At 43.7% G+C, this 26,973-nt stretch overlaps 1 protein-coding gene across 4 annotated transcripts in view; it reads left to right on the top strand.

Moving 5' to 3' along the window:
• LOC118262946 (protein purity of essence) overlaps positions 1-26,973 on the top strand; it is a 105,192-nt gene that overhangs the window by 38,259 nt on the left and 39,960 nt on the right. The window contains exons 44-88 of one of the 4 annotated variants that reach the window (XM_050697554.1): positions 361-511; positions 878-1,011; positions 1,403-1,558; positions 1,852-1,938; positions 2,581-2,805; positions 3,077-3,257; positions 3,473-3,696; positions 3,981-4,134; positions 4,460-4,621; positions 5,071-5,236; positions 5,716-5,861; positions 6,209-6,283; positions 6,551-6,723; positions 7,557-7,827; positions 8,059-8,247; positions 8,352-8,450; positions 8,726-8,885; positions 9,214-9,376; positions 9,803-9,997; positions 13,077-13,208; positions 13,487-13,590; positions 14,078-14,222; positions 14,634-14,825; positions 15,379-15,541; positions 16,009-16,143; positions 16,420-16,519; positions 16,757-16,976; positions 17,297-17,490; positions 17,833-17,939; positions 18,237-18,391; positions 18,671-18,811; positions 19,053-19,153; positions 19,715-19,824; positions 20,239-20,435; positions 20,804-21,019; positions 21,388-21,537; positions 22,016-22,097; positions 22,564-22,701; positions 23,139-23,336; positions 23,730-23,920; positions 24,257-24,445; positions 24,807-24,975; positions 25,226-25,461; positions 25,940-26,060; positions 26,326-26,600. In XM_050697554.1, the coding sequence (XP_050553511.1) occupies positions 361-511; positions 878-1,011; positions 1,403-1,558; positions 1,852-1,938; positions 2,581-2,805; positions 3,077-3,257; positions 3,473-3,696; positions 3,981-4,134; positions 4,460-4,621; positions 5,071-5,236; positions 5,716-5,861; positions 6,209-6,283; positions 6,551-6,723; positions 7,557-7,827; positions 8,059-8,247; positions 8,352-8,450; positions 8,726-8,885; positions 9,214-9,376; positions 9,803-9,997; positions 13,077-13,208; positions 13,487-13,590; positions 14,078-14,222; positions 14,634-14,825; positions 15,379-15,541; positions 16,009-16,143; positions 16,420-16,519; positions 16,757-16,976; positions 17,297-17,490; positions 17,833-17,939; positions 18,237-18,391; positions 18,671-18,811; positions 19,053-19,153; positions 19,715-19,824; positions 20,239-20,435; positions 20,804-21,019; positions 21,388-21,537; positions 22,016-22,097; positions 22,564-22,701; positions 23,139-23,336; positions 23,730-23,920; positions 24,257-24,445; positions 24,807-24,975; positions 25,226-25,461; positions 25,940-26,060; positions 26,326-26,600 (7,272 nt within the window). Of the gene's footprint in view, positions 1-360; positions 512-877; positions 1,012-1,402; positions 1,559-1,851; positions 1,939-2,580; positions 2,806-3,076; positions 3,258-3,472; positions 3,697-3,980; positions 4,135-4,459; positions 4,622-5,070; positions 5,237-5,715; positions 5,862-6,208; positions 6,284-6,550; positions 6,724-7,556; positions 7,828-8,058; positions 8,248-8,351; positions 8,451-8,725; positions 8,886-9,213; positions 9,377-9,802; positions 9,998-13,076; positions 13,209-13,486; positions 13,591-14,077; positions 14,223-14,633; positions 14,826-15,366; positions 15,542-16,008; positions 16,144-16,419; positions 16,520-16,756; positions 16,977-17,296; positions 17,491-17,832; positions 17,940-18,236; positions 18,392-18,670; positions 18,812-19,052; positions 19,154-19,714; positions 19,825-20,238; positions 20,436-20,803; positions 21,020-21,387; positions 21,538-22,015; positions 22,098-22,563; positions 22,702-23,138; positions 23,337-23,729; positions 23,921-24,256; positions 24,446-24,806; positions 24,976-25,225; positions 25,462-25,939; positions 26,061-26,325; positions 26,601-26,973 lie in introns of all 4 variants that reach the window. The other 3 variants (XM_050697555.1, XM_050697553.1, XM_050697556.1) reach the window with 3 other exon arrangements.

Raw genomic sequence — 26,973 nt, 5'->3', positions numbered from 1 at the left:
AGTAGGTACTTTGTCAAGGGATGAAAATAGATGTTGTGTGTTTGCTCTCAGTTCTCAAAAATACTAGATCAATAGTAGGTATTAAATCCGGGTTGCGCAACCAAGAAACAGTCATATTTATTTTCGTGTCAATTTGGTTGCGTAACCAACTTTACGATGACCACCTAAATCAGTCCCAGTGTTACATTTGAGGGCTTAGCCGGCTGCAATGAACCAAGTGCGCCGAACGCGCTCTCTTTTCAATCTCCTTAAAATTGACGCAAACTCGTACTGAGGCTCCCGGTGTCTCTCTTCAGTCACAATGACAAAAAACTGTTGATCCTTTGAAGAAGATTTACTTAAATATTATATTTTTTCTAGGCTGTAACAAAATCCAACGCTAGCGGCGCTCCACAGTTCCCGATTGATTTCTTCGAACATTGCATCGCGATGAACGACATTGAGTTTGGCGGCAACGATCTGCTGCAAGTTTATAACACTGCACAGATTAAACACCGACTCAACACTACTGGTAAGCTTAACTTATTCCACGGTTAATAACATAAGCAACCAATCAGATACAAGGACATAAGCGCGCATAAGCGCTTGGAATGAATTCCTAGTTTATACATTTTTATTAGATTTTTTTTCTAAAGATTCTAATGATCTCCTTTAGTAGTATAGAGTTTGGATAGGAGAACAGGCTCACCATAAAATCAGTCGTAAAACAGTTAATAATAATTAACTAACCGCCGTAATAAGAGTAATTTAATGATTCCTTAACCCAGTCTTAAGCAATCGTTTTCAATGCAAAATCGTTACTAAAGAATAGTTTAAGTAATCATTAAATGTCTCTGAGTGCGGCAGTAAAGATCTTATATTTAAACTTTATCCATAGGCTTGTATGTGGTATCCACGAAAATGAGTGGATTCTTCTTGGAAGTGATGAACTCGGATCCTAATATGGTCATCTGTGGCATACGAGTACTGCTTGGCACTCAGGACGTCGCCCGCACACCGACTTATGTTGAAGTAAGTACCCAAATGATAGAAAGTCTTAGTTAAAAGTTTGCCTCTTTGGTCGTATGGTCGCTAGTGCGACTGCCGGGCAAGGGGTCTCGGGTTGGATTCCCGGGTCGGGCAATGTATTACTGGGCTTTTTTCGGCTTTTCGAAAATATCTCAGTAGTAGCACGGAGTCTGGAATTGTGTCCAGTATAATATGGCAATAGGCTCACCTTATTACATGGGACTTATAACACAAATAGTGAAAGTGGGTGTACATTGTATAGCGGCATTACGTGCCGTAATGTGCACTTCTGTCTACCCCTTCGGGGATAAAAGGCGTGATGTTGCACAGTATTAGTTAAAAGCAAACATTTTACGATATGTATGTCTAATTGTATGAAATGTCTTTGATCTAGGTATATGGGAGATCGATCCAAACAATCGTAGTACGCAACCGTTGGTTCGATATACCCCTTACACGAGAGGAATCGCTCCAATCTGACAAGAAGCTCGTCATCACCTTTGGACCTTCGCAAGACCCTGATGGTGTTACTATGGTCGACTCGGTGAAGGTAAGTACTCATAACCAATATTTAGTAATTATTTTTGTTATATTTACAACTAGCTACTTCCGCGCGGTTTCACCCACACTGCTTGGTTCCTATTGGTCGTGGCGTGATGATTTTTAGCCTATAACCTTCCTTGGTAAATGCGCTATCCATCACAAAAATAATTATTCAAATCAGACCAGTAGTTCCTGAGATTAGCGCGTTCAAACAAACAAACAATCAAACAACCTCTTCAGCTTTATAATATTATATTAGTAGTATAGTAGATTGAACTAATAAATATATGTTTTTTTTAGGTGTATGGCAAAAATAAGGAGCAGTTTGGCTGGCCTGAGGACAATGAAGACCCATCCGCTTGTCCTTCATCCAGTAAAGTTGCTCAAGTAAGTCAACATAGATGTAGAATAAAGAATAACATACCTCTCATTAAACAACACTTTGACTTGTTTTAAGGTGGTATAACACAACTAAACAGATTCAACTGTGAATTTAAATATTAAAATCCACACAAAACATATTATGGTTTTAATCAATATGATATTTCCAATGAAACTTTAACCTGAGTCTGAATCCGTTATTCTATCAAATAGAAATATTCATTTTGTTGATATCTATTATATAAAAATAAGTCAGGTTTTCCTTCCTGATGCTATAATTCCAGAACGCACGAACCGATTTCCACGGTTTTGCATTCGTTGGTAAGGTCTCGGGTTCTGTGAGGTTTATAGCTAAGAAAATTCAAGAAAAAAAAAATCATGGTGGCGAAACGGAGTTCGCCAGGTTTGCTAGTTTTCTAATAAAAATAAGTCGAGTTTAATTTCCTGACGCTATAACTCCAGAACGCACAAACCGGTTTTCACGGTTATGCATTAGTTGGAAAGGTCTTAGCCTCCGCGAGGTTTATAGCAAAGAAAATTCAGAAAACAGGGAAATCATTGGTGGCGCGAAACGGAGTTCGCCAGGCTTTTGCTAATACTTTCTAATTATTTCCGATATACTTTAATAAATCTTGTATGTATCTATAGGAAGGTGAAGGTTCAGGCGGTGCTTGGAAACCGAGTCCACTGGAACGTCTGGCCTGCGCAGCGCTGGAAGCTCTGGAGCTTGGCGCGGGTGCCTCTGCAGCCGGAGCCCATGCGGCCGCGGAGCCTGCGCGCAGGCTACTGTGTGCACCCGCCCCGCCGCATCTACATGCACGGGCGCAGTGTCTACTGAGGGCCTTGCATCATACTCACTATCATCAGTACAAGGTACAAATAAAGCTAAAACTGTTCGTCAATTGATTTGTAACTTATATATTGTATTGTATCACTTAAACCTATTTCAAACTACATTAACAGCAAATGTAAAAGAGAAAGTTGAAAAGTGAGTGTACATTGTATAGCGGCATTACGTGCCGTAATGTGCTTTTCTTGATAGTTTTAAAATCTTTTCTTGATAGTTGGATACAACCAGCTTACTTAAAATTTATGATTAATGATAAAACGAATCCGTCATTGATTGCTTTTTATTTTTCTATAGGATCAAGCAATTCTGAAGTACGTATGCACTTCACTGCGCGAACTCCGCGATACGGCTGATCCACACAACATCGACCCTGAAGCGTACTTCAGACTGGTCTTGTTGGCGCGAGGAGTCGCCGTGGCTAGACCACACCATCTCGTCAAATACAGTGCTCCTACACCACAAAGACCTCCGAATGGTAAGCAAAAACATTTGTAAAATTAAATAATAATTAAATCGTAGGGTGTACAGAGTGGTATCTATATCATACTAAGCGTGTTTGGTACGTTTGCGCAGTGAATTGCGCTAAAAGTGCAACATGTTTGCGCAATAGAAAAAAATATGCGTAACTAGGTCATAAACATAATTTAACATAATAACTAACCAATTTAACTTTTTGAATATCCCTTATAGGTGATTGGTCAGTCCTCTGGAAGGGCGAAAACCAAGAAGACAAGGACAAGGAGCCCCACCTCTGTGCATTACTAACGAGCGTATTATGGCGTTTGGCCGCATGCCGTGCCTCCACCGCTCAGCCACCGGGCATCTTGTCGTACGGTCTGCGACACCCGGAACATACCATGCATGCACTCGCTGATACCGTGCATGCGTTCCAACTGCATGCTGAGCCGGAGTGTGTAAGTATCTTAGAAGATAAAATATTTAATCAATTATTATTACCTATTGTAATATATGACTGTCTCCCTCTAGAGGGCATCAACTGGCAACAACGCTAGCGTTCTAACTTGTGAATCTGATCCTTTGTGCTTGGTACTATAAAGTCGAGTTAAAGTCTAAAGTCGATAGGAAATGTACCTTGAATATTTTAAGTATTAAGTTTGCAATTATCGACTATTGTTTAACAATAGACTCGCCACTTTTTACAATTTCACTAATAACAACTAACTATTTAATCAAACAGGTGGAATTCGGCAATCAAATATACCTATCATTGCTTCTGGCGGAGGACCAAAGCATAAGCTTCGGAGCCAAAGCTGCTCTGATGAGAGTACTCCGGCCCAGAGTGAAGAGGCGCCGTGTCTACATACCATCACCGCCTAACACTCCTGGAACTGGTAAGCTTTACTGATAGTTTATACAATTTGATTATGTTGAACCATATATCACCGAATTTATTTAATAAAGATTCGGCAAATTAAGAACCACCTTGGTTGTTGTGGTTGATTTAAAATAAGACATATTTTCATGTGATACATCTCTGGTGGATATTTTGATGCTACACAAGGATTATGTATCACAAATAAACTGTAAATAATATGCAATACAAAAGTTAAAAAACTGTTCCGTTAAAAAAAGAGGACAAAACTTCAGTCATGTTAAAGCTAAGCTCAGCAGAAGCGAAAACATATTCTATATAATCTCTAACCCCCTCTTACATAGGAGCCGGATCATCAGTGACCACAGCTCAGCCAACGAGCTCGATCACAGAGGCAGTGGTCTCCGAGTCAGACCTCAGCGCCAACCGAGACGAGCACCAGGAGAACCAGTTCATGGATGTAGACGACTCCCTGGAACCCATGGTGCTACTGGCACCTGATGGAGGTACGATGATGATGATAAAATATATTGTCCTAGTTTTTTTTTTATAGAGGAGTAAACAAGCAAGGTAAGATCACCTGATGATCAGCTATCAGCGCTGCCAATGTATACCCGCAACACCAGAGAAGTTACAAAATGCGTTGCTTGAGTTAGGTCTCGTAACGTCACTCAAACGGTGAAACACAACGCATGAATCTCATTCTATGTGCGTTCCGTTGCCTCTTCCTACCCCCCTGGGGGTGTGAGGTTATGTATGTGTGTATTTTATGGGGTCATTTCAAACCGGTTTATTCATGCCGAAACTTCACGAGTTGTTCCATTTATTAGAAGACCTTTATGCAACAGATTTCCATAGCACATGGATTCATTATTTTTAGTTAATTTAGTATGTCTCATGATAGTTATTATGAAAATATATTTTACTTTGTTAATAAATGACTGTTTATACACAGGTCTAGAAGCCCTACTAGACATCCCCCCGGACGCGGACGACGAGACGATGGTGGAGCTGGCCATAGCGCTGTCCCTGCAGGAGCAGCCGCGCCGCGCCCCGCCCGCGCCCTCCGCGCCGCCACCGCCCGCGCCAGGGTTCAGCGATGCTACTGCGTCCCCACCCGCGTATGTCTTACTGTATAGTGTTATATACATACATCAGTATTATGATTAATGGCTTACTCACGTAACTGTTTCGCGAAGTAACTCCTCGACTTATTTCAAGTTACGCTAGAGGTTCATATTTATGAGCAGCATTGCTTTTGATATTGCGACCCGACGCGACGCGGCGAAATTCTCACAGTTAACTCAATATCAGGGTTCTAGATATTAAATTCAAAGCTTCATACTTATTTTTATATTGACTTGAAAAAGCAATGTATCACGTTTCTCGACAATGTAGAAGTAACAAAAATTACCGGGACCAAGTTTGCGACTGAAATTAAGAGTACCTTTCTTTTCCGAAATGCATATAGACGTGTTATTTAACGAGCTTTAGTAAAGAGTTATTAGAAAGATAAAGTAGAAAACTTCTCATCCAATCATCGCATAATTTTTCTTTCTTCTGAAGAATACTAATAATAAATGTATATCCACGTGTCCAGTTCGGACGACGAGGGCAGCACGGCGGCGACGGACGGCAGTACGCTGCGCACGTCCCCGGCCGAGCCGCCCGGCTCCGCGGGATCCGAGTCCGGCGGCTCCGGGGCTGACTCCATCGGGGGCGTGTCCGGACGTAGCAGCGCTTATGGTGAGGGACACTATCACTATACTATAACTAGTATAAATACTACAATAGTGTTTTTGTCGGTACCTAAGTTATATAGGAATATACTTTTGAACTTTGTTTTGAGTGCGAGAGCGTTATAATAACGTTAAAATTTCTTGTTCGTAAACATTTTTTTGACACATACTATAGTAATAATATCGTATCCTAGGCAAATTATGTTGCTAAAATGTTTTGCAAATATGAATGAGCCTGAATTTTGTTTTCTCTTTAACACTTGTATACACGTTAGGTATAGACTTTTTATACGTATATCTATATATCTTTGGTTTATAGTACGATTTACTTCACAATGATCTGGTATGTTCTAGGAGAAATGGTGTCCGCTCCATCGGCTGGAACGATGCCCGCCTCCAATATCATCGCGGCCCCTGTCGCTATTACAGGTTAGTAAACTATACTTTATTTTGGTACTGTTAACGTCTATAAAATATTCTATTGATCATTCAATATCAATGCAAAGTCAAAGCATTTATTTCAACAAAACCATAAACTTTTGAAACATCAACAAATTAAGAAATACAGTCTGTCCGTCAGTGAACCTAGGTGTTCGTTCCAAAATGTAGATTCAAATGGATAAAAACAAGCAAGAAACTCAATTGTTACTATTTTATAGAAGTAACAACCCTAACAATTTGATAATCATTGTCTAGCTGGCCCATCAACATCATCGAGCCAACCAGTGGCGTCGACATCCCGTACAATGGAGGCTGAGAGCGAGACACGCAAACTGCACGCTCTCCGTCTCTCTCTACTGTCTGCTGCGTTAGATGCCCTGCCGTCTCTGAGGTTCCTGCCCGGAGTTAGGGCTATACCGTTTGTACAGGTATGTTGAACTGAAGGATAAATTAATTAACATTGTGTTTAGTTGTGTGAGTGAGGTTACCAGAGGCCCAATTCCCCCACTCCTAATCTTTCCAGTCCCCGATTCCCCAACAACCCTTAAATTCCTAAGCACAAAAGGCCGGGCTACGCACATATAACGCCAAGGCTCGGATACCGGTTAAATTTTCAAACCGTTATTATGTACTTGTACGCAAAACCTTTACATTGGGTTTCGTTCGCGAAACCGGTTTTTTTAAACCGGTATTTGGAACAGTATTTTCATAAAGGTTTTTTCGGATTAACCGGTTTAGAGCAATAAAAACCGGTTAATACGACGCACATCAAAGAAACGCCGCGCGCTGTTCAGCTTATTTCAATAATAATATTTCAACGCGTGTACCGACATGCCCCTCGTCGAATAAACCGGTTAATTTAGGTTAAAATAAAGTTCTTTAATGTTCACGTTCTTAAGAAAAGTTCGGAGGAAAACCGATATAAACCGGTATTAACCGGTATTTTTTAAACCGGTTCCGAGCCTTGTGTAACGCCTCTGTTGTTTCAAGTGTCCATGAGCGGCGGCGATTGCGTCTGCTCGTTTACGTGTTCCATAAAAAAATAAAATAAAAATAGTCTTTATAGCTTTTGCCAGCGGCTTCACCTGCATTCCCACGGTATAAAAAGCTAGCTTTTGTGTAATTCCAAACCATCATCTATTCCTGTTCTAAATATCATCCCAATTGCTTCAGCCGTTTCGACGTCAATGAGTAACAAACATACAGTCACTAACTTTCGCATTTATAATGTTAGTAAAATCCAACATAATCTTCTACACAGGTGGTACTAATGCTCGCTGGTGACTTGGACTCCAGCGTGGAAGGAGACAGAACAGTCCTAGACCGACTTCTAGAGCTTTTAGTATCAGAACTCGATATACAGAGCGAGGAGAATCCAGAGGAGCGCACGGACAGGCGCGAGCTACAACTGGCCATCATGCGCCTAGAGCTGTTAGTGTCCGAACTTGACATGCACGGGGATGAGACCCCGCCCCCTATACACGAGAGGACCAATAGGAGGGAGTTGCAATTGGTCATCATGAGGTTGTTGAGTGAGTATTTTGTTAATAATAATTTAATGTAATTTCAAAAATAAGCGATAGAAATTACTACTTTTTTCTTTCGCTTCACACCAGTTTAATTGATCCTGTAATAATGGCGAGAAGATTACTAATTTTTTACGTAAAAATACTGCGAGACTGACTAAATAGCCAAGAAATACTTTGAAGATGAGTAATAACAGCAACATTAGGCTCATTATCTAATCTATTCCCTTCTACCAGGTGTCCTAATGGCTCGCTGGAAGACGTCAGCGTCGGGAGGCCCAGTCCCCCGCGCGGAGGTGACGGGCGGCGCGTGCGCAGCGCACGTGTCCCGCCTGGCTGCGGCCGCGCTAGTACGGGCCGGCGCGCCTGCGCACTGCTTCCGAGTGCTCTCGGCACTACTGCCTTATTGGAAGGAGAAGACTTCTAGTAAGTAGACTGTTCATAGTTCATTGTTTTTATTGAATCATAAATTCAATAGACTATAGACGAAATCTTATCGATATCCTAAATAAAAATTATTTTTATTCTAGGTTCTGGCGCAACAACTACTGGCCAGACTCTTCTGAAACCGCAACCACCTCAGCCGTTGCCAGATATGCAACCTTTCTTCGTGAAGGAGTATGTCAAGAGTAAGTACCTACATTACGATCATCATAGACTTTAAAATGCCTTTAATTAGCCATCTATTAAGCTTATTTTTACCTACCTCTCTTAAAGTATAAAAGAACCCCGAAGTGACACTTAATGACATTTTGTATTTTTGACCCCTAAAGGTAAAGAGTTATTTTTGTGCTCCCTCCCGCTAGGTTACTCTTACTTATTAGGTGGTTTAAGATTGCAGCCATTTTAATCTCCTAACATATTTTTCTACATTATCATAAAACATTTATTTTCCTTGCCCCAGGCCACGCTCTAGACGTGTTCGACAACTACCCGCAACTGCTGATGGAGATGGCGCTGCGCCTGCCGTGCCAGATACACAAGCACTGCGACCCGGCGCACTTCGACCAGCGCTGGCGCACCCTGCTCTGCGAGTACATGATGAACCAACAGACTCCGCTCAGGTATGATACTTTATAATATAGTGCTGTTTGTATTTGAAAAGAGTTATTGTTCAGGTGTCTCTTGTCTTCATAATTACTTTTTTTAATAATATAATTGATTTGCTATTCTGCCAGCTGTGTTTAACTCGTATTTAATTCTATAAATGGGGTTTACCTCAATTGAAAAGCAAGATTTTGAAATAAATCTATAACGGTAGAACCATATCATCCAAAACTAACTTATTCACTATAAGTATTAACTTACCGTTTTATGGGTTCTACGTGAGAAGATTAGTAGAATTTCTGTTATACATATATGTTCATTGTTATAATATTTTTTCCCTCACAGGAAACAAGTGCGCAAACTCCTGCTCTTACTCTGTGGTACTCGGGAACGTTACCGCCAACTACGCGACGTGCACGCATTGGACACGCATCTTAATGCAGCGCGCGCATTGCTCGCTACTGACCCGGCTTATGACAAGCTCGTACAGCTCATGGACCATTTGAAGGTAAGGAATTTGAAGATGTTAACAATAGAAGATGTTGTTGGCTGTATGAAATGTAGTTTTGCGCAATGTTAAGTTATAGTGGCGCAAGTTTGCGCAACGTAAAACAATGGGAGCGCAACTCAAAATAGTGGTAGCACATTTTTGCGCTATGTGAAATAGTAATAGCGCAATTTTGCGCAATGTAAAACTTGAAAGTAAAGATTGATTGTGTGTGTTACGTAATGAAAGAAAACACGTCAGACACCATGATAATATCATATAGTGAAGATTGTGAGGTAAAAATTCATGTTTTTTCAACCTTATGTTAGCTACGAGACGTCCACTGCTGGACGTAGACCCGAATGACTTTCAGAAGCTAGTTAGAAGCGAGTTTATAGAAATTAGGCTAGCAAAAGAAGTAACAATTACACAACATTTTCCCCACAGGCTTGCGCAGAAATAGTGAGCGCTCGGACGGGCAACTGGCAGCACACGTGCGCGACGGAGCGGCGCGAGGCGCTGGCGTGGCTGGTGACCGTGGCCCGCCGCGTGCACCCGCACGTCGCGCCCACCGTGCTGCAGCTGCTGCAGGCCGCGCTCTGCGCGCCGCCGCACCACCAGCGGCCCGGCGACGGCAGCAAGGTAACTACTCGTAGCTCGCAGTACACCCGCACGTCGCGCCCACCGTGCTGCAGCTGCTGCAGGCCGCGCTCTGCGCGCCGCCGCACCACCAGCGGCCCGGCGACGGCAGCAAGGTAACTACTCGTAGCTCGCAGTACACCCGCACGTCGCGCCCACCGTGCTGCAGCTGCTGCAGGCCGCGCTCTGCGCGCCGCCGCACCACCAGCGCCCCGGCGACGGCAGCAAGGTAAATACTCGTAGCTCGCAGTACACCCGCACGTCGCGCCCACCGTGCTGCAGCTGCTGCAGGCCGCGCTCTGCGCGCCGCCGCACCACCAGCGCCCCGGCGACGGCAGCAAGGTAAATACTCGTAGCTCGCAGTACACCCGCACGTCGCGCCCACCGTGCTGCAGCTGCTGCAGGCCGCGCTCTGCGCGCCGCCGCACCACCAGCGCCCCGGCGACGGCAGCAAGGTAAATACTCGTAGCTCGCAGTACACCCGCACGTCGCGCCCACCGTGCTGCAGCTGCTGCAGGCCGCGCTCTGCGCGCCGCCGCACCACCAGCGCCCCGGCGACGGCAGCAAGGTAAATACTCGTAGCTCGCAGTACACCCGCACGTCGCGCCCACCGTGCTGCAGCTGCTGCAGGCCGCGCTCTGCGCGCCGCCGCACCACCAGCGCCCCGGCGACGGCAGCAAGGTAAATACTCGTAGCTCGCAGTACACCCGCACGTCGCGCCCACCGTGCTGCAGCTGCTGCAGGCCGCGCTCTGCGCGCCGCCGCACCACCAGCGGCCCGGCGACGGCAGCAAGGTAAATACTCGTAGCTCGCAGTACACCCGCACGTCGCGCCCACCGTGCTGCAGCTGCTGCAGGCCGCGCTCTGCGCGCCGCCGCACCACCAGCGCCCCGGCGACGGCAGCAAGGTAAATACTCGTAGCTCGCAGTACACCCGCACGTCGCGCCCACCGTGCTGCAGCTGCTGCAGGCCGCGCTCTGCGCGCCGCCGCACCACCAGCGCCCCGGCGACGGCAGCAAGGTAAATACTCGTAGCTCGCAGTACACCCGCACGTCGCGCCCACCGTGCTGCAGCTGCTGCAGGCCGCGCTCTGCGCGCCGCCGCACCACCAGCGCCCCGGCGACGGCAGCAAGGTAAATACTCGTAGCTCGCAGTACACCCGCACGTCGCGCCCACCGTGCTGCAGCTGCTGCAGGCCGCGCTCTGCGCGCCGCCGCACCACCAGCGCCCCGGCGACGGCAGCAAGGTAAATACTCGTAGCTCGCAGTACACCCGCACGTCGCGCCCACCGTGCTGCAGCTGCTGCAGGCCGCGCTCTGCGCGCCGCCGCACCACCAGCGCCCCGGCGACGGCAGCAAGGTAAATACTCGTAGCTCGCAGTACACCCGCACGTCGCGCCCACCGTGCTGCAGCTGCTGCAGGCCGCGCTCTGCGCGCCGCCGCACCACCAGCGCCCCGGCGACGGCAGCAAGGTAAATACTCGTAGCTCGCAGTACACCCGCACGTCGCGCCCACCGTGCTGCAGCTGCTGCAGGCCGCGCTCTGCGCGCCGCCGCACCACCAGCGCCCCGGCGACGGCAGCAAGGTAAATACTCGTAGCTCGCAGTACACCCGCACGTCGCGCCCACCGTGCTGCAGCTGCTGCAGGCCGCGCTCTGCGCGCCGCCGCACCACCAGCGCCCCGGCGACGGCAGCAAGGTAAATACTCGTAGCTCGCAGTACACCCGCACGTCGCGCCCACCGTGCTGCAGCTGCTGCAGGCCGCGCTCTGCGCGCCGCCGCACCACCAGCGCCCCGGCGACGGCAGCAAGGTAAATACTCGTAGCTCGCAGTACACCCGCACGTCGCGCCCACCGTGCTGCAGCTGCTGCAGGCCGCGCTCTGCGCGCCGCCGCACCACCAGCGCCCCGGCGACGGCAGCAAGGTAAATACTCGTAGCTCGCAGTACACCCGCACGTCGCGCCCACCGTGCTGCAGCTGCTGCAGGCCGCGCTCTGCGCGCCGCCGCACCACCAGCGCCCCGGCGACGGCAGCAAGGTAAATACTCGTAGCTCGCAGTACACCCGCACGTCGCGCCCACCGTGCTGCAGCTGCTGCAGGCCGCGCTCTGCGCGCCGCCGCACCACCAGCGGCCCGGCGACGGCAGCAAGGTAACTACTCGTAGCTCGCAGTACACCCGCACGTCGCGCCCACCGTGCTGCAGCTGCTGCAGGCCGCGCTCTGCGCGCCGCCGCACCACCAGCGGCCCGGCGACGGCAGCAAGGTAAATACTCGTAGCTCGCAGTACACCCGCACGTCGCGCCCACCGTGCTGCAGCTGCTGCAGGCCGCGCTCTGCGCGCCGCCGCACCACCAGCGCCCCGGCGACGGCAGCAAGGTAAATACTCGTAGCTCGCAGTACACCCGCACGTCGCGCCCACCGTGCTGCAGCTGCTGCAGGCCGCGCTCTGCGCGCCGCCGCACCACCAGCGCCCCGGCGACGGCAGCAAGGTAAATACTCGTAGCTCGCAGTACACCCGCACGTCGCGCCCACCGTGCTGCAGCTGCTGCAGGCCGCGCTCTGCGCGCCGCCGCACCACCAGCGCCCCGGCGACGGCAGCAAGGTAAATACTCGTAGCTCGCAGTACACCCGCACGTCGCGCCCACCGTGCTGCAGCTGCTGCAGGCCGCGCTCTGCGCGCCGCCGCACCACCAGCGGGCTAACGAGGCCGCTAAGGTTAATTTAATAGACATATTTTTAGATAGATCAATTCATTTTTGTTGAAATCTCAAAGATCTCAGTTGGCGGTGTTTTGTGAATTTTGTAAGAGGTTAGCTCATTACAATAGTGTCTTGTAATTTGTTTATTAGATTCCACATTTTGCTTTACGCCGCGTACCTACTTAACTTCAATGTCGTTCAGTGTATTAAACAATTTAATTTCTGAAGTACTTCAGATACTCTTCCACTTCAGATAATCACAGAATTCTTTCGTAACTAGTAAAATAATGTAAATTCACGGACTATTTAATTTAATCCTAAAATTTAAGTTACACTTATTATTACTTTACCAAACAAAATGAATAACATCCACCACACATTAGAAACCGTTGCAGCAGAACTCGGCAGACTGGCCGGACCGTGAGCGCAGCGCTGAGAATGACGCCTTCACCACTGATGGCTCCAAGTTCCAAGAACAAAGGGTGGGACCTCTCGTCCAACAGATACTGAAACAGGTACGTTATTGTGAACCTTAACGTAGTATAAACAAAGTTTAAAATTGCTCAGCAAAGTATTAAAAAACGAACTTGTTCATGAATCTAAGTAAAAAGTAAAGTTGTATTGCGCTCAACACAATTAACTAAATATGAACTTTAACAAAGTACGAATAATGTTGCAATTTGCTTAGAATTAGCATTAAAACAGGTTGCTTTTCTTAAATCTTATTACAGTCTTCATAAGGTTGTTAATCGCTCAGATTATTCTGATGTTAACGATTTTGTTATTCTTGTAGGTCTCCCAAGAGGAACTCAGGATGTTTGTCAAAGCATTCTTGCTGGAGACTAACTCTACCGCAGTACGTTGGCAAGCCCATGCTTTGCTACTTGCCATTTACAAGTAAGTTCATTGGAAATTATACTTAATCATAACTACGCAAATATTCATTTTGTGGAATCATATTTTACTAGCTTATGTTCCCCGTAGAAATAAACTTTGAATAGAGCAAATAATTTTATTAAAAATCCCGCAAGCAGACTATACATAGATAGTATTTTCATTTTATATCTGCCTATTAGAAGTAACCTTTTTCTTTGATTTTGATAATGGAACCACTTTTAACTTAAAAAAGTGGCATCACTTTTAACATACTTTTGCTAAGTCACTTGATTACAGAGTCCTCTCTAAGAGTTTGTTTTACGTTGAAAGAGATCGAAACGAGTTCGCGTTCGGCACTCTGATTGGCCAACTCAAATGAACCAATCAATTTAAGGCGCCGAACGCGTTCTCGTGCCGTTCTCTTTAGACGTAACATAAAATCGTACTAAGCTTTCTGAAAAGTATGTTATCCTTTGTTTTACTTACATCTTTCTATTATTCTGTTTAGCAACTCGGCGCAAACCGACCAAGCTTCCTTGGTATCTCTCCTATGGGGTATCTGGCCAACACTACCGCAGTACGGACGTAAAGCCGCGCAGTTCGTTGACCTGCTCGGATACTTCACGCTCAAGACTCCAGACATTGATACTGAGGTAAGGATATTATAATAAGCAAGATAGAAATAGTAACCAATTATATTCCAGTCAAAATCGGTTGATCCGGAGCTGCGTAATACCTAGCGGGTTTACTGGGGCTACGGTTCGAAAAGCAGGAGGAAGAACGTGGTGGTTTTTAGTCAGCAAGAGTCTAACACTCCATCTCGCCTCGCCCAAGGCGGGAGAAGGGATTGGATGATTTTCCCCCCTAAAAAAAAGTCAAAATCGGTCCGGCCATTTCAGAGAACAGCCGGAACATACAGATACACAGACAAACAAAAATTGTAAAATAATGTGATTTGGTTGTATTTATCGTATGTATATTTTATGTGTGTAGTCACACACTCCAATTTTCATTTATTAGTCTACGACTAGATAAATAACAATATGTTCTTCTTCCCAAAACAGAAATACGTAGGCAGCGCTGTGGAATTACTCCGCAATCAGAACCAGCTTCTGTCCTCGCACGGTAACGCCGCCCTGTACGCGGCCCTCGGTTCCTACGTGGAACTAGACGGGTACTACCTCGAGTCCGAGCCCTGCCTCGTCTGCAACAACCCTGAGGTTCCCATGGCGACCATCAAGCTGCCTACTATCAAGGTTGGTTTAGATTGTGATTGGTTAGTTTATTTATGTAGTTCGATATCGAGTGAATTCGATGAGGGTGCGCTTGCGCAGGAGAATGGGAGTTTGTGTGTGATCAGAGAGATTGTAAATAAACATGTCTTTTGAAAAGAGTAACAATGGAGTTTATCGTTCTTCTCTATTCGAAGCTATACTTTGGAACGAGCACCTAGCTTCATTGACAGACAGTCTGACGGACAATTTAATTTGATGTTTCAAAAGTGCCTAATTTAGGATTACTTAATTGAAATAAATGCTTTGACTTTGACTTTGATGTATTTGAGAGTCATGTAGACAATTATTATTGTGCATGATCTTTACCTATTCTAAACAATAAAACCTGTACATAAACTAATACACAGGCCTATTTCCTTTTTGTTTTTAATAATTTGTTTAACCAATTATATCGATTCACTTTATTTGTTTACTTTAAACTCACTCACTATAAACACAAAAAACCACACAAATATAAACCTTAACTCGACTAAATAAGGGCTAAACACACTACTGTACGCAGATCGACTCGAAGTTCACGACGACCACTCAGATTGTGAAGCTGGTGAACAGTCACATGATCAGTCGCATCAATCTGCGCATCAGTGATATAAAGCGCAGCAAGATGGTGCGGACCATCAACTTCTACTACAACAACAGGACTGTACAAGCCGTGCAGGAGCTTAAGAATAGACCCGGTGAGTGTTGGAATTTGTATCTTATGTCTATAGGGATTAAGCTGCATTTGCCGTAAATGACTGCACGGTTAGGTTGCCGCGATACGTGTCACAATTCATGTAATTCTTTTTGTGATCCACAAATTATTGTTCCCGGTCTGGGTGCCAAATGTATGTGAACTTGTATGTTTGTAAACGCACCCACGATACAGGAGAAAATACTAGTATGGGGCAACGTTTTTTTATATTAGAATATTTGCCAATGTCTAGTCATAGTCACTCAACTAGCGAACCCTTCACTGATTGGGGTAGTGACTTTACGCCTCTTTAGTGTTGTCTTGCGAGTGCAAAATTGAGGCTGGGTGGGTTCTGTAGCTAAAAGGTAGTTTGTTTTTATATTAACGTACACTCAAAGTACGTATTTTATACACAAACCAACCAAAACATAAAAAATGCATGCATGCATTATATAATGTTGCTATGTTCAGGAATGTGGCACAAGGCGAAGCGTGTGCAACTTCAGTCGGGACAGTCGGAGGTGCGCGTCGACTTCCCTCTGCCCATCGTCGCCTGCAACCTTATGATGGAGTACGCTGACTTTTACGAGAATCAACAGGCTACTGGTATGTATACAATTCTACATAGACATTGTAATAATGTCTCATCACATTACCAGTCTGCTGGACCTTAGTCCAGTACTTTGCTTTCTGTACATAAAACGGGTTTCACTATAATCTCCGTAGGGGAAGGGGGAAGAGAAATAGGGGCTGGAGATCGGAAAAAGATCCCGGTCTCTGTCATATTTTATAGACAAGTTCTGTTTAGATAAAGGCCAAAAGAATAATAAGATTTAATATTAGCTTTGTTTTATTAGTACTATAGTTATTATTTTGTCGTAGGTGAGTCTCTGCAATGTCCGCGGTGCTCACAGTCTGTGCCAGCCAACCCGGGCGTGTGCGCAAACTGCGGAGAGAACGTCTTCCAATGTCACAAGTGTCGGTAAGTCAAAATATCGATACATGTTTTAAAAAAAAACCCACATTTCTATTAAAAAGCCTATCACAAAGGGTTTTCAGTTTTCATAACTTCCATCTAAAATGATGGTAATGTGTAGTCTATAACATTTCTCTTAAATAAATAACAACCGAGTTGCATAAACCAATTTTAAAGTTTACAATAAACAACCAATTGATTTGAAGCTTCAGCCCATATTTACGTCTTCTATTTCTCTCTCAGTGCAATCAACTACGACGAGAAAGACCCGTTCCTGTGTCACGCGTGCGGCTTCTGTAAGTACGCGAAGTTTGACTACACGCTGACGGCGCGGCCTTGCTGCGCGGTCGATACTATTGAGAACGACGAGGAGCGCAAGAAGATGGTCCAGACTATTGGCGCCTTGCTGGACAAGGCAGACCGGGTGTATCGCCAGTTGACGTCCAATAAGCCTGTGTTGGAGGTAAGAGTAAAGATCACTTAAGATTTTTTTAATAGCTGAGGATAATCTTTGGAGCATGACGTCGCTGCACTGGCAAATCTCGATTAATATAGTTGATTACCAAAGAAGTATTTAACTGACAAGCTTATATGTGCGAAATTACTGTAACGTTAAACAGGGTCGCTTATGAAATAGTGACTTGTAAGAATGTTAGGTTCATATTGGACGAGATTTTGCAATGGAACACATTTTGTTTACTCTCATTTGCTCTAAAATGAATAAATATCTCTTCTATCAAAAAACCCTATTGACAATATCCTAAAACCATTCTCCCTTCACAGTCCCTACTCCACAAAATCAGCGAGCATCGCCTAGAAGGTCGGTCAGCGGACGAGAACAGCAACGCGAGTAACACATCGTTCAGTGGCGCACAGATCAACCGCGTCATACAAACTCTTGCGCACAAGTACTGCGTCGATAGCAAGGGACACTTCGAAGACCTGTCCAAGATCATACAGAAGGTGCTGGCTTGCAGGTTAGTGGAATAAAGTGCTTAAATTTTACAAACGGTGAAATAAATTGTAATGATGTGAGAGAAATTATCTCATTTTACGCGTAAAAAATTATAATGTTATGCTACTATAGTCAGTTCTGGAGTTTATTCACGAGCATGCGCTTGCGCAGCTTATTTGAAAATTACATTCTAGTTTGTATTTTCTAATATAGATGTAATATACATATTATGGTACTGATTATATTATAAAAAAACAAATTTCTCATCCCCTAACACACCCATAAAAGGTGTCCCCCTAAATACGATCACTCAATGTATAACAAATTGCAACTATACAAGGACATTTTCATTTTAATTTTTTAGGAAAGAGTTGGTGGCATTCGATAGATCGCAGAGCGAACTGACGAAAGGCGATACTTTACCTGTGTACGCTGGTCTGCTGCAGAATTACGACGGCGATGTTACTAAAGGTAGGAAATTAGTTTCTAGTTATATCAGGGTTAGTCCCTGATGTAAATGATTTATGAAAAAAATGTACACAGCTAATATGAAGGTCCAAATTAAAAGTACCTTTAACCGACGAGCATGCATAAAATGACTGACTGTTGATGAAGCGAAATAGGTGTGTAAGAATCGTAGCAATTGGCGTTTCATGGTCTCTGCCTACCTCCATGGGAGTTAGGCATGAGGTTATGTATGTATGACTAAAAGTAGTATATACTTGCACTTTTTTTAAATGAAATTCTGATTATGACATTGTCGTGCAGGCGGTGGTTGCTACGGCTGTGCGCTGTCGTGCGCGGAGCACTGCCTGACGTTGCTGCGCGCCCTGGCGTCCCAGACCGAGCACCGCGCGCGTCTGTGTCGGTTCGGGCTCGTGCAGGAACTTGTACAACACAACCTGCATCGTGGCACTCCACAGGTACCTATACATTCTATTTTTGAGCCTATCTATTACAGATAGATGGAAATGGTAGACTTTGTCTTAAAACTTTGAAGTTGAATTAAATCAAAATAATATATTTACTGCAAAACTGCTTGAAAGAAAGTATTTTAGATTTCGATGTAGGATTTAAAGTTGAGCTTGGTATTCAATGTGTGGAATGGAATGATAATCATAATCATTTTAAGAATAAGAAGCGGATGATATCAATTTTTTCTAGTATGAATAACTACTAAATATAAATTTTATTTCGTTTAGTGCCAGGAAGAAGTCCGTGCATTAATCTGCCTAGTCACCCGCGACAACCTCCCGGCGACGGAGCAACTGTGCAACTTGTTGTCGCAGCGCATCACTCTGTCGCTCATGGGACACGCCGCTTCACAAGATCATAACAACTCGGTAAGTATTACTTTGATATTATACAATGATAATTTATAGACATAAATTTTTATTTGTGATTATTTATATTTGTATAAGACTAGTGAAAGACACGTTTAAATAATATTAACGACCACTATTTTCTTCGCACTCGATTCTGTCCAAGAACCCCGGTGTGGTTCGAAACTAGTCGAACCTTAAGAAAGTTTGGTTTTAAGGTTGTAATTAAAATATTTGTTGATTGATAATGTGTTTGTTACAGGTGCGTCCGTTAGTACTGCTACTGGGCTCCCTTGTGAAAGTACAAGATTCGGTGGAATGCTGGGAGGCAAGGCTAAGATGTATTGTGAAGCTATGGGTTTGGTATGTATTTTCATTTAAATTAATAGCTATAGTTGGGTGATTACAAACTGCGAGCGAGAGATCTGATAAAAATGACTGACGCACTGTCATACAGTTCGTATGTTTGTAATGATCCAAATATAGTGACTGTTATTCAAATGTGTCAGTTTCGTCGGCTGCTTTATGATCAAATTGTTATAAACGCTATTTCATAAATCATCATATCACGAAGAATAGTCTCAGTTTTCCAAAATTTTCAGTAATTGCATAAAGCCTGTAATCGGGTCGCTGCTCCCTATTTTGCACCGTCGAAATTAGTGATTGTATGATTCAGGCATCATCATCATCTTAAACCTTTTTCAACCAATTTCGTGTAGACCTCCTTCATTTCTTTCCATTTCGTCCTATTTTGGGCTGTTAGAATCCAATGATGAATGATCATCTTTCCATCTCATCTGTGGTCTACCAACAGGTCGTTTATGTTTCCATGGTCTCCACTCCAACAGATCTTCGCACCACGAGGTGTCACATGCCCTAATCATTGCCTTGATTCAGGCATTAATAAATACATTGTATCGCTAGGTGTTGTCCACAACTGACGGAGGTGGCCGGCATAACGCCCGCGGCCAACACCATCCTGAAGGCAGAGGCTCTGGCTGGCATACCCGGCATCAACTCGTCTTCACCTAACTGTAAGTTACGTTTTTGGATACTACCTAATTATAGAAATAAATTATAATTTAAACTGGAGCTAAAATTTATATTAAATGTTTTGACTTTTTTTGTATCAGTAAATTTTTTTTTCTGAAGTTTTACATTTTTGGTTTGTAGAATTTTATTTTAATCACATTTCACTGGAACGTTTTTTTTGTAAGCTCTTTCACACGAGATTTTGCGTAACAAATAACTATCACCTTGTACGCTATGATCAATGTACAATCTGTTTTGAAAAAAGTTAGAATCACACACATACAGAATCCACTGTGCGAACAGATTATCGTACAAGACCACTCATTTATAAAACAAATAGATTATTTTCCCCCTAAAATGCCCTGTGTATGCTAAGTATAAAATGGAAATGCCCAACGGCACTTACGGAGGGTTAGTCTTGTCGTGCCACACAGCGCACCAGTTCGCGCTGCAGCAGGTGGCGCTGCCGTGCCTGCGCTACATGCAGCAGCTCATGGCGCCCGCGCCGTCCACCGCCACCCCGCCCGCGCCCGCACCCGCACCCGCACCCGCACCCGCACCCGCGCCCGCAACCGCCGCTACTGATGGGGAGCCGCCTAAGGAGCCTGCTAAGGTATGTTATCATTGAATATAGGGAGTTAGGTTTTATGTTTTCCCTGACTTGAGAAAAAAGGAGAATATTAGTGTTAATTAGAATTTTACGGTTTAAAAATTGTAAGTTAAGAAACTCTATCCATTCAAATTTTCGTAGAAGGTTTGTTTAGCTCGAAAATGTTTTACGCAAAGATTTTACGAAACACATTATTTTGGCTATGTGTGCTTGATAGTCAAGAAATGATTCAGTAAATGTGCAGTTTATTTCACCTATGTGATGTTATCATGGCGAACAGTGAACTAGGTAAACCGAATATGTATACATAACAGCAACATGTAAACATTAACATAGCACCTAATATTTACTAATCAAATGATCTCTACCAGGAACCAACCCCAGTCACAACTCCCCCAAGTGGTACAGCGGCGGCATCCTCCGCGGGTAACGTGGTGGTGGACCTGGCGGCGTGGCTGGCGGGCCGCGTGCCGCACGCGCAGTGGCGCCGCCTGGCCAGCGCACGCGCACCCAGGCCCAACGCTACCGCCACGCAACTAAGGGACCTACATCTCGCTACTAAGTACCTCGCGAAATGGAGGGAGAGGGTATGTATACACTTTTTAAAAAGAAAAAATATAATATATGTTATGGATTTTAGTGGTTTATATCTTGTCTCTAAGTAGATAAAAAAGCAATTTGACAAAAAAGAAATATATTTTGAATAAAGTAAAAATTAATGGCGAGTAGTAAATGTGCTGAAAAATAAAAATATTTATATCAGAAATACTTCACGTGTCAATGGGATTGAGATCGATTTTTGGCGTGAGTTATATGAAGTTTCTGTCAAAACCGAGTTTCAGCTGTAGTGTATTTCTTAACTTTCACATTTAAAAACTTCTTGCCATGTATAACTGCAAGCACATCTCTCATTATTATCACTCTTCCTTTATTATATTATCTTTCTTCTCCACAGACCATGCTCTCCCACGGCATGCGTCCCCTGGCCCTGGAAGACGGCGGCTGGCTCCGTCCAGTGATGTTCGACCCCAGCTCGCGCATAGCTCGCGACACCGCCTGCCAGATGGTCAAGTCGCTCTGTGACTCTTATGAACGGACCAAGGCTGTGAGTACACGATTTATCTTTATATAGTATATTAATATACAGTATGGAGATCACTCATATGACTTAAATGAAATTACAAGTAGTACTCGTCTACAGAAGCATAGTACAAATAAATATTCCAACGAAAATAACGAATGAAATTTTCAAACAATATAAATAATTAAATAAATCATGTATTAAATTCTGTGTGAACAGCTCCATGTTCCTTGACCACAGAAGAGCTGTAATGTTGTGGGTTGTCTAGGAATGTTACAGACGCGCAGCGCTGCTGTTATAATGTCGTATTTGTAAAGAGTGTTCAAATTAGCTCATAGAGAATAATGCACTTTTTGGCTTAACTACTGGGCCTATTTCGCTCATTTTTCGTATATCGTCAGCCAAGATGATAACAAATATGTGGTTTAAATTAAGTCATAAGAGGTTTTCCCATACGGTATATAGATAGTAGTAGCCAGTATTAACAAATTTATCTTTATAGGTACTGATCTTGTTGACGAGCTTCCTGCCTGAAGTCGGTTCTGCTGGAGAAGCTAGCGAACAATTCTTGCAACTTTATCAAAGTAAGTTAAAACCCTAATACACAATCACACAAGACACTTTTCCTCATAATAGTTGAGGACAACATAAAGAATTCTTATTCTTATTAATTAATAAACGATGCGCAAGCTGTTGCGCAAAATATAGCAAATCTTCACCGTTGCGCAAATTGGGTAGTTTCCTAGGTCAAAAATAAATTATTTTGATATTTCAATATAATAAAATATCCCGAAATAATCGTATTTTCATTCATTCATTTGACGATATACCTATTTATTTAATTTTTCTTGCATTTTTTTGCGTAATAAGTATGCTATTTAACGCAAAAAAAATTATGACGTCATAATTTACAATTTCATACAAAATTCATAGAAAAGTAACGTGTTTAACATTTCGATAAAAGTATTGAATTTGACTAGTAGGATAATACCCTATTATTGAAACCGTTTGCGCAAACACGTATCTTAATACTGTTGTTTTTACCTATAGCTCTGGCATCCGAAGCGCCATGGAAGCAGTTCCTGGCGTTGCGCGGAGTTCTGCAACAGATAGCCGACCTGATGACCAAGGAGATCGAACAGCTGCATCGCCTTGAAGAAACTACGCTCACTTCTGACTTGGCGCAAGGTAAAGAGAGTTTTAGTAGCTAGAAATAAAGTTCAATTTACAATTACCGATCTATTCGGTTGTGATAGTTTTGTACGAGTAAATAGGTTGGTTCATAGCATCTTGCGTCATCAATGAGAGTCGTTACAACTAATTGAAAAGCTAGACAGACCTAAACCTAATTGGATAAGACTGCTCTTCTTTTGGTTTTAATAGATATACGCCCGAATACTCAAATGCTACTCAATTTTAAGTTGTACTTAAATATCATACTATCTCTGTCATTTTATAAAGAATTGATAGTGACAGAAATACATTTGAGAGCGTCTTAAAATTGACTAGCGTTGAGTATTCGGGTGATAGTTCCTTAATCATCTCATGGTGTGCTGGCCAACCTAATTTTATAACCTTAAATGCCAACAAATACGGGTATTAATGACTTTTGTTCCGTTTCTCAGGTTACGCGCTAAAACGTCTGACGGAGCTACTAGCAATGTTCTTAGAAGAGAGCGGCGCGCGGCGTACATACAAGGGCCGCCTGGTGGGCGCCGTACTGGGCGGGTACCTGTCGCTGCGCCGCCTCGTCGTGCAACGCACGCGCCTCACCGACGACACGCAGGAGAAACTGCTGGAACTGCTCGAGGAGATGACTACTGGTTAGTGATTCATAAGTCAAGTTTCTGTAATAATTAAATAAGGTGCGAATGATAGGAATGCTATCATTCCCTTATATAGTAAAGAAAGCGTAGGCTTTGGTATGCGGCTAATCGAACGACTCCACTGAAGTGATACCATGGATTTGCTGGAAACCGGCGTGAATCAACGCTTGCGTTTTGTTTCTTGTGTGTGAGTGTAGTTACTGGAGGCCTGGTGGCTTCCTCTATGAATATAGCGTATTGCTATCGGTTTGTCGTAAAAAAACATATTACTTGCCCAATACGTTACCGATAGAAGGTCTTTAGTATATCAAAACGTATAGTATAGTATAAACAATAATAGTGAAATACTTACCAAGAAGATTTTTAAATCATTAAATTTTCCATCTTTAGGCACTGAAGCTGAAACAGCAGAGTTCATGGCGGTCTGCATAGAGACCGTGCAGAAGTACCCGCTACACGACTACCGCACGCCGGTGTTCATATTCGAGAGACTCTGTTCCATCATCTACCCCGAGGAGAACGACGTCGGGGAGTTCTTCCTTACGCTGGAGAAAGACCCGCAGCAGGAAGACTTCTTACAGGTAAGGCAATATTTGCTCCAGTTATTCTGTCTTAAACCTCTATCCGTCATCTCTTTTTACTCTAAATGTAACTCCCACCTGCCCTTCCTCCACCCAATCCCCCTTTTTTGCCATTTCTCTTCCCCCAATCCCTCTTTACTTACTCCCCCTATCTTCCCTTCATCTCGCATCTACCACCCCAATTTCTTTTTTGGCTACCCAACTTACCCCGCTTCTCTGTTTTCATATCACATAGAGAAAATGCACTATAATAACCATTTGATTTTAATCTTGTTTCCTAAACACGTGTTTATACAATACTCAAAAATCAACTTTAACACAACAATTTTCCCACAGGGTCGTATGTTAGGCAACCCATACTCCTCCCTGGAGCCGGGCATGGGTCCGCTCATGCGTGACGTGAAGAACAAGATCTGCACCGACTGCGAGCTGGTCGCGCTGCTGGAAGACGACAACGGCATGGAGCTGCTCGTCTGCAACAAGATCATGTCGCTCGACCTGCCTGTCAAGGATGTTTACAAAAAGGTTCGTTTGGTACTTTGTGCGGTGATATTTCAGGCGCGTGTACTGAAAATAGTAGTAGAAAAGTATTAGTAATTATTGAAAGATAATGCTTGTGGATGGTGAACAAATAAGGTCCCGATTTTGACCATATCAACTGTCAAATTGTTGTCAAATGGTGATATGGGGTAATCCCCATATCGATTTCTCCATAATTACGATGCGTAAATGTCCAACACGAGTTACTAATATCGATTATATTGGTTTATAAAATACTTCGATTCTATATTTAGATTGCGTTCCGTATAGGAAACCTGAGTGAAAGGGAGATAACATATACTTTTTTTTTTGCAAAAATATTAACTTGGTATTGTCTATTTCAAAGGTGTGGTGCACATCTGGTGAGGGTGTAGACGCGATGCGAGTAGTGTACCGTATGAGAGGATTGCTCGGAGACGCCACGGAGGAGTTCGTGGAGCGACTCACTCAGGCCAACGCTGAGGCAGTCGACGACGAGCAGCTGTATAGGATGGCTAACGTACTTGCTGATTGTGGTAAGATATTTTAATATTTTTGTAAGGTACGTCTTTAAATAAAACGAGTTTTATTAAGGTCATTCGTTATTGTAGAAAGCCGATATTCCATCATGAGTCACATTTTATTCATCTAATTTTGTATGAACTATAAAAATTGTTGACATTGTTTACCAATACGTCATTTTCATCAATTCAACAGTTTTTCAACCTTACAACTCCAACTCTTTTATATCCAACTTTTTTTATACAATGACTCGTTCCTTCCTAGGTGGTATCGAAGTAATGCTGCAGCGCCTAGCAGCTATACAACGAGTAGGCGCGGCGCGTGCGCTAGTCTCTACTCTTCTACGCCTGGTGTCACTATGTACGCGCGTACGTCGCTGCGTGCGCGTACTGACTCGCGCGGATACGCGCGCACTGCCCGTGTTACTGCACGCGCTACATCTCGCCGCCATCGAGGAGAAGGACATGGCGCGCGCGCAGCTCGTGTACCAACTGCTAGAGGTTAGTGATACTTGTATGATTTGTTATGTTTGTGTGTTTTATGTGATGATATTGTTGAACCTGGGTCATAAGAGTCTGAAACGTAATGCTTTAAAAATGTCTAAAACAAGAATAAACTGAAATGTGAATAAGTAGTGTGGTAAAGGAATCTTTGGATTAATGTATTCACTTGTGATTTTAATGTTAATAATGTTTTTCTTCCGTTTTTTTGCTAATGTAAACTTATAGGTAAGTGAACATTTAACAGCCAAAATGCAACCCTAGAAGTAGTCGTAGTTTTATCAAGGTCGTTTTATCTACTAGATGACTATCTTATATCATTTTATAACTCAGACTCGTCCTTTTAAATTCATTTTTACCATAAAGATGTACTACAATTTATATGAGATAACTAAAGAAGTAGAAGTGAATAATGCTTGGCTTTTCCTAAACAGGCTACAATAAGTTCAGTAACTAATAGCATCTTGTTTATGTATAGATAATGGAGCGTATCCTATCAGTGGCCGCCAGCGAGAGCCTGGAGTCCTTCCTACAGTTCTCGCTCACTTTCGGAGGACCGGAGTACGTGCAGGCACTGCTCAACTGTACTGAGTGTCCAGGTATGTTGGAATAACCGTATAAACTGTAAAATATTGACTGTTTCTCTTTTTTATACTATAAGCAAAGTATTATAGAACTTGGTAACTTTAATGGTAGCTTTTTAACTTTGCGCAATGATGCGCAACTCATTGCGCAAAACTTACTACTATTGCGCTACCGCAAGTTTTATATACAAACTCCTATTAAATGTTTTACCATCATTAACATTTATTCTAAAACCCACTCTATAACCATACACATAAGACACATTTCTCTTTAACACAGGTATCCGCAGCAACTCAGTGGCTCTAGGCCACTTGACCCGCGTGCTAGCCGCGCTAGTGTACGGCAATGATCTCAAGATGGCGATGTTAGTGGACCACTTCAAGCCAGTACTGGACTTCGACCGCCTGGACTCTGAACAATGGACCGAGGAGGAGTTCCGCATGGAACTGTTCTGTGTCTTCTGTGCCAATATCGAGAGGAACTCCATTGGTGGCACGTTGAAGGACTATTTGATCTCGCTTGGAGTTGTTCGTGATGCGCTTGAGTATATTGTGGTAAGTATCTTCACCAATTGTAATTGAATACAGTAATAGTTTAGTTTACTGTAGCCTTAGTATGAGTTTGCTTTACGTTTAAAGTAATTGAAACGAGAGCACGTTCGGCGCTCTGATTTGTTGGTTTTTTCAAGTCGGTCAATCAGAAAGCCGGACAATCTCGTAAACTTTTACTAAGGATTCTGTTTAGCATATTCTAACTATTAATCATTCTTAGCCGTTTCTATAGGCCCAAAGAAATGCTACCAAAATCACTGAAATTCAGCTGATTTTGGTAGCTTAGACTTTTTCCTTCAGGCGTTTTGCCTCTCTCTCATCTCTGTGGTAAACGATGATGCGGCCAACGATTATCTTTAAAACCTTGAAATATTTG

The sequence above is a fragment of the Spodoptera frugiperda genome, chromosome 12 (genome assembly GCF_023101765.2).
Source record: "Spodoptera frugiperda isolate SF20-4 chromosome 12, AGI-APGP_CSIRO_Sfru_2.0, whole genome shotgun sequence".
Classification (NCBI taxonomy): domain Eukaryota; kingdom Metazoa; phylum Arthropoda; class Insecta; order Lepidoptera; family Noctuidae; genus Spodoptera; species Spodoptera frugiperda.
Note: the sequence above shows the minus strand (reverse complement) of the source record. Positions and strands in the feature narration are given on the sequence as shown.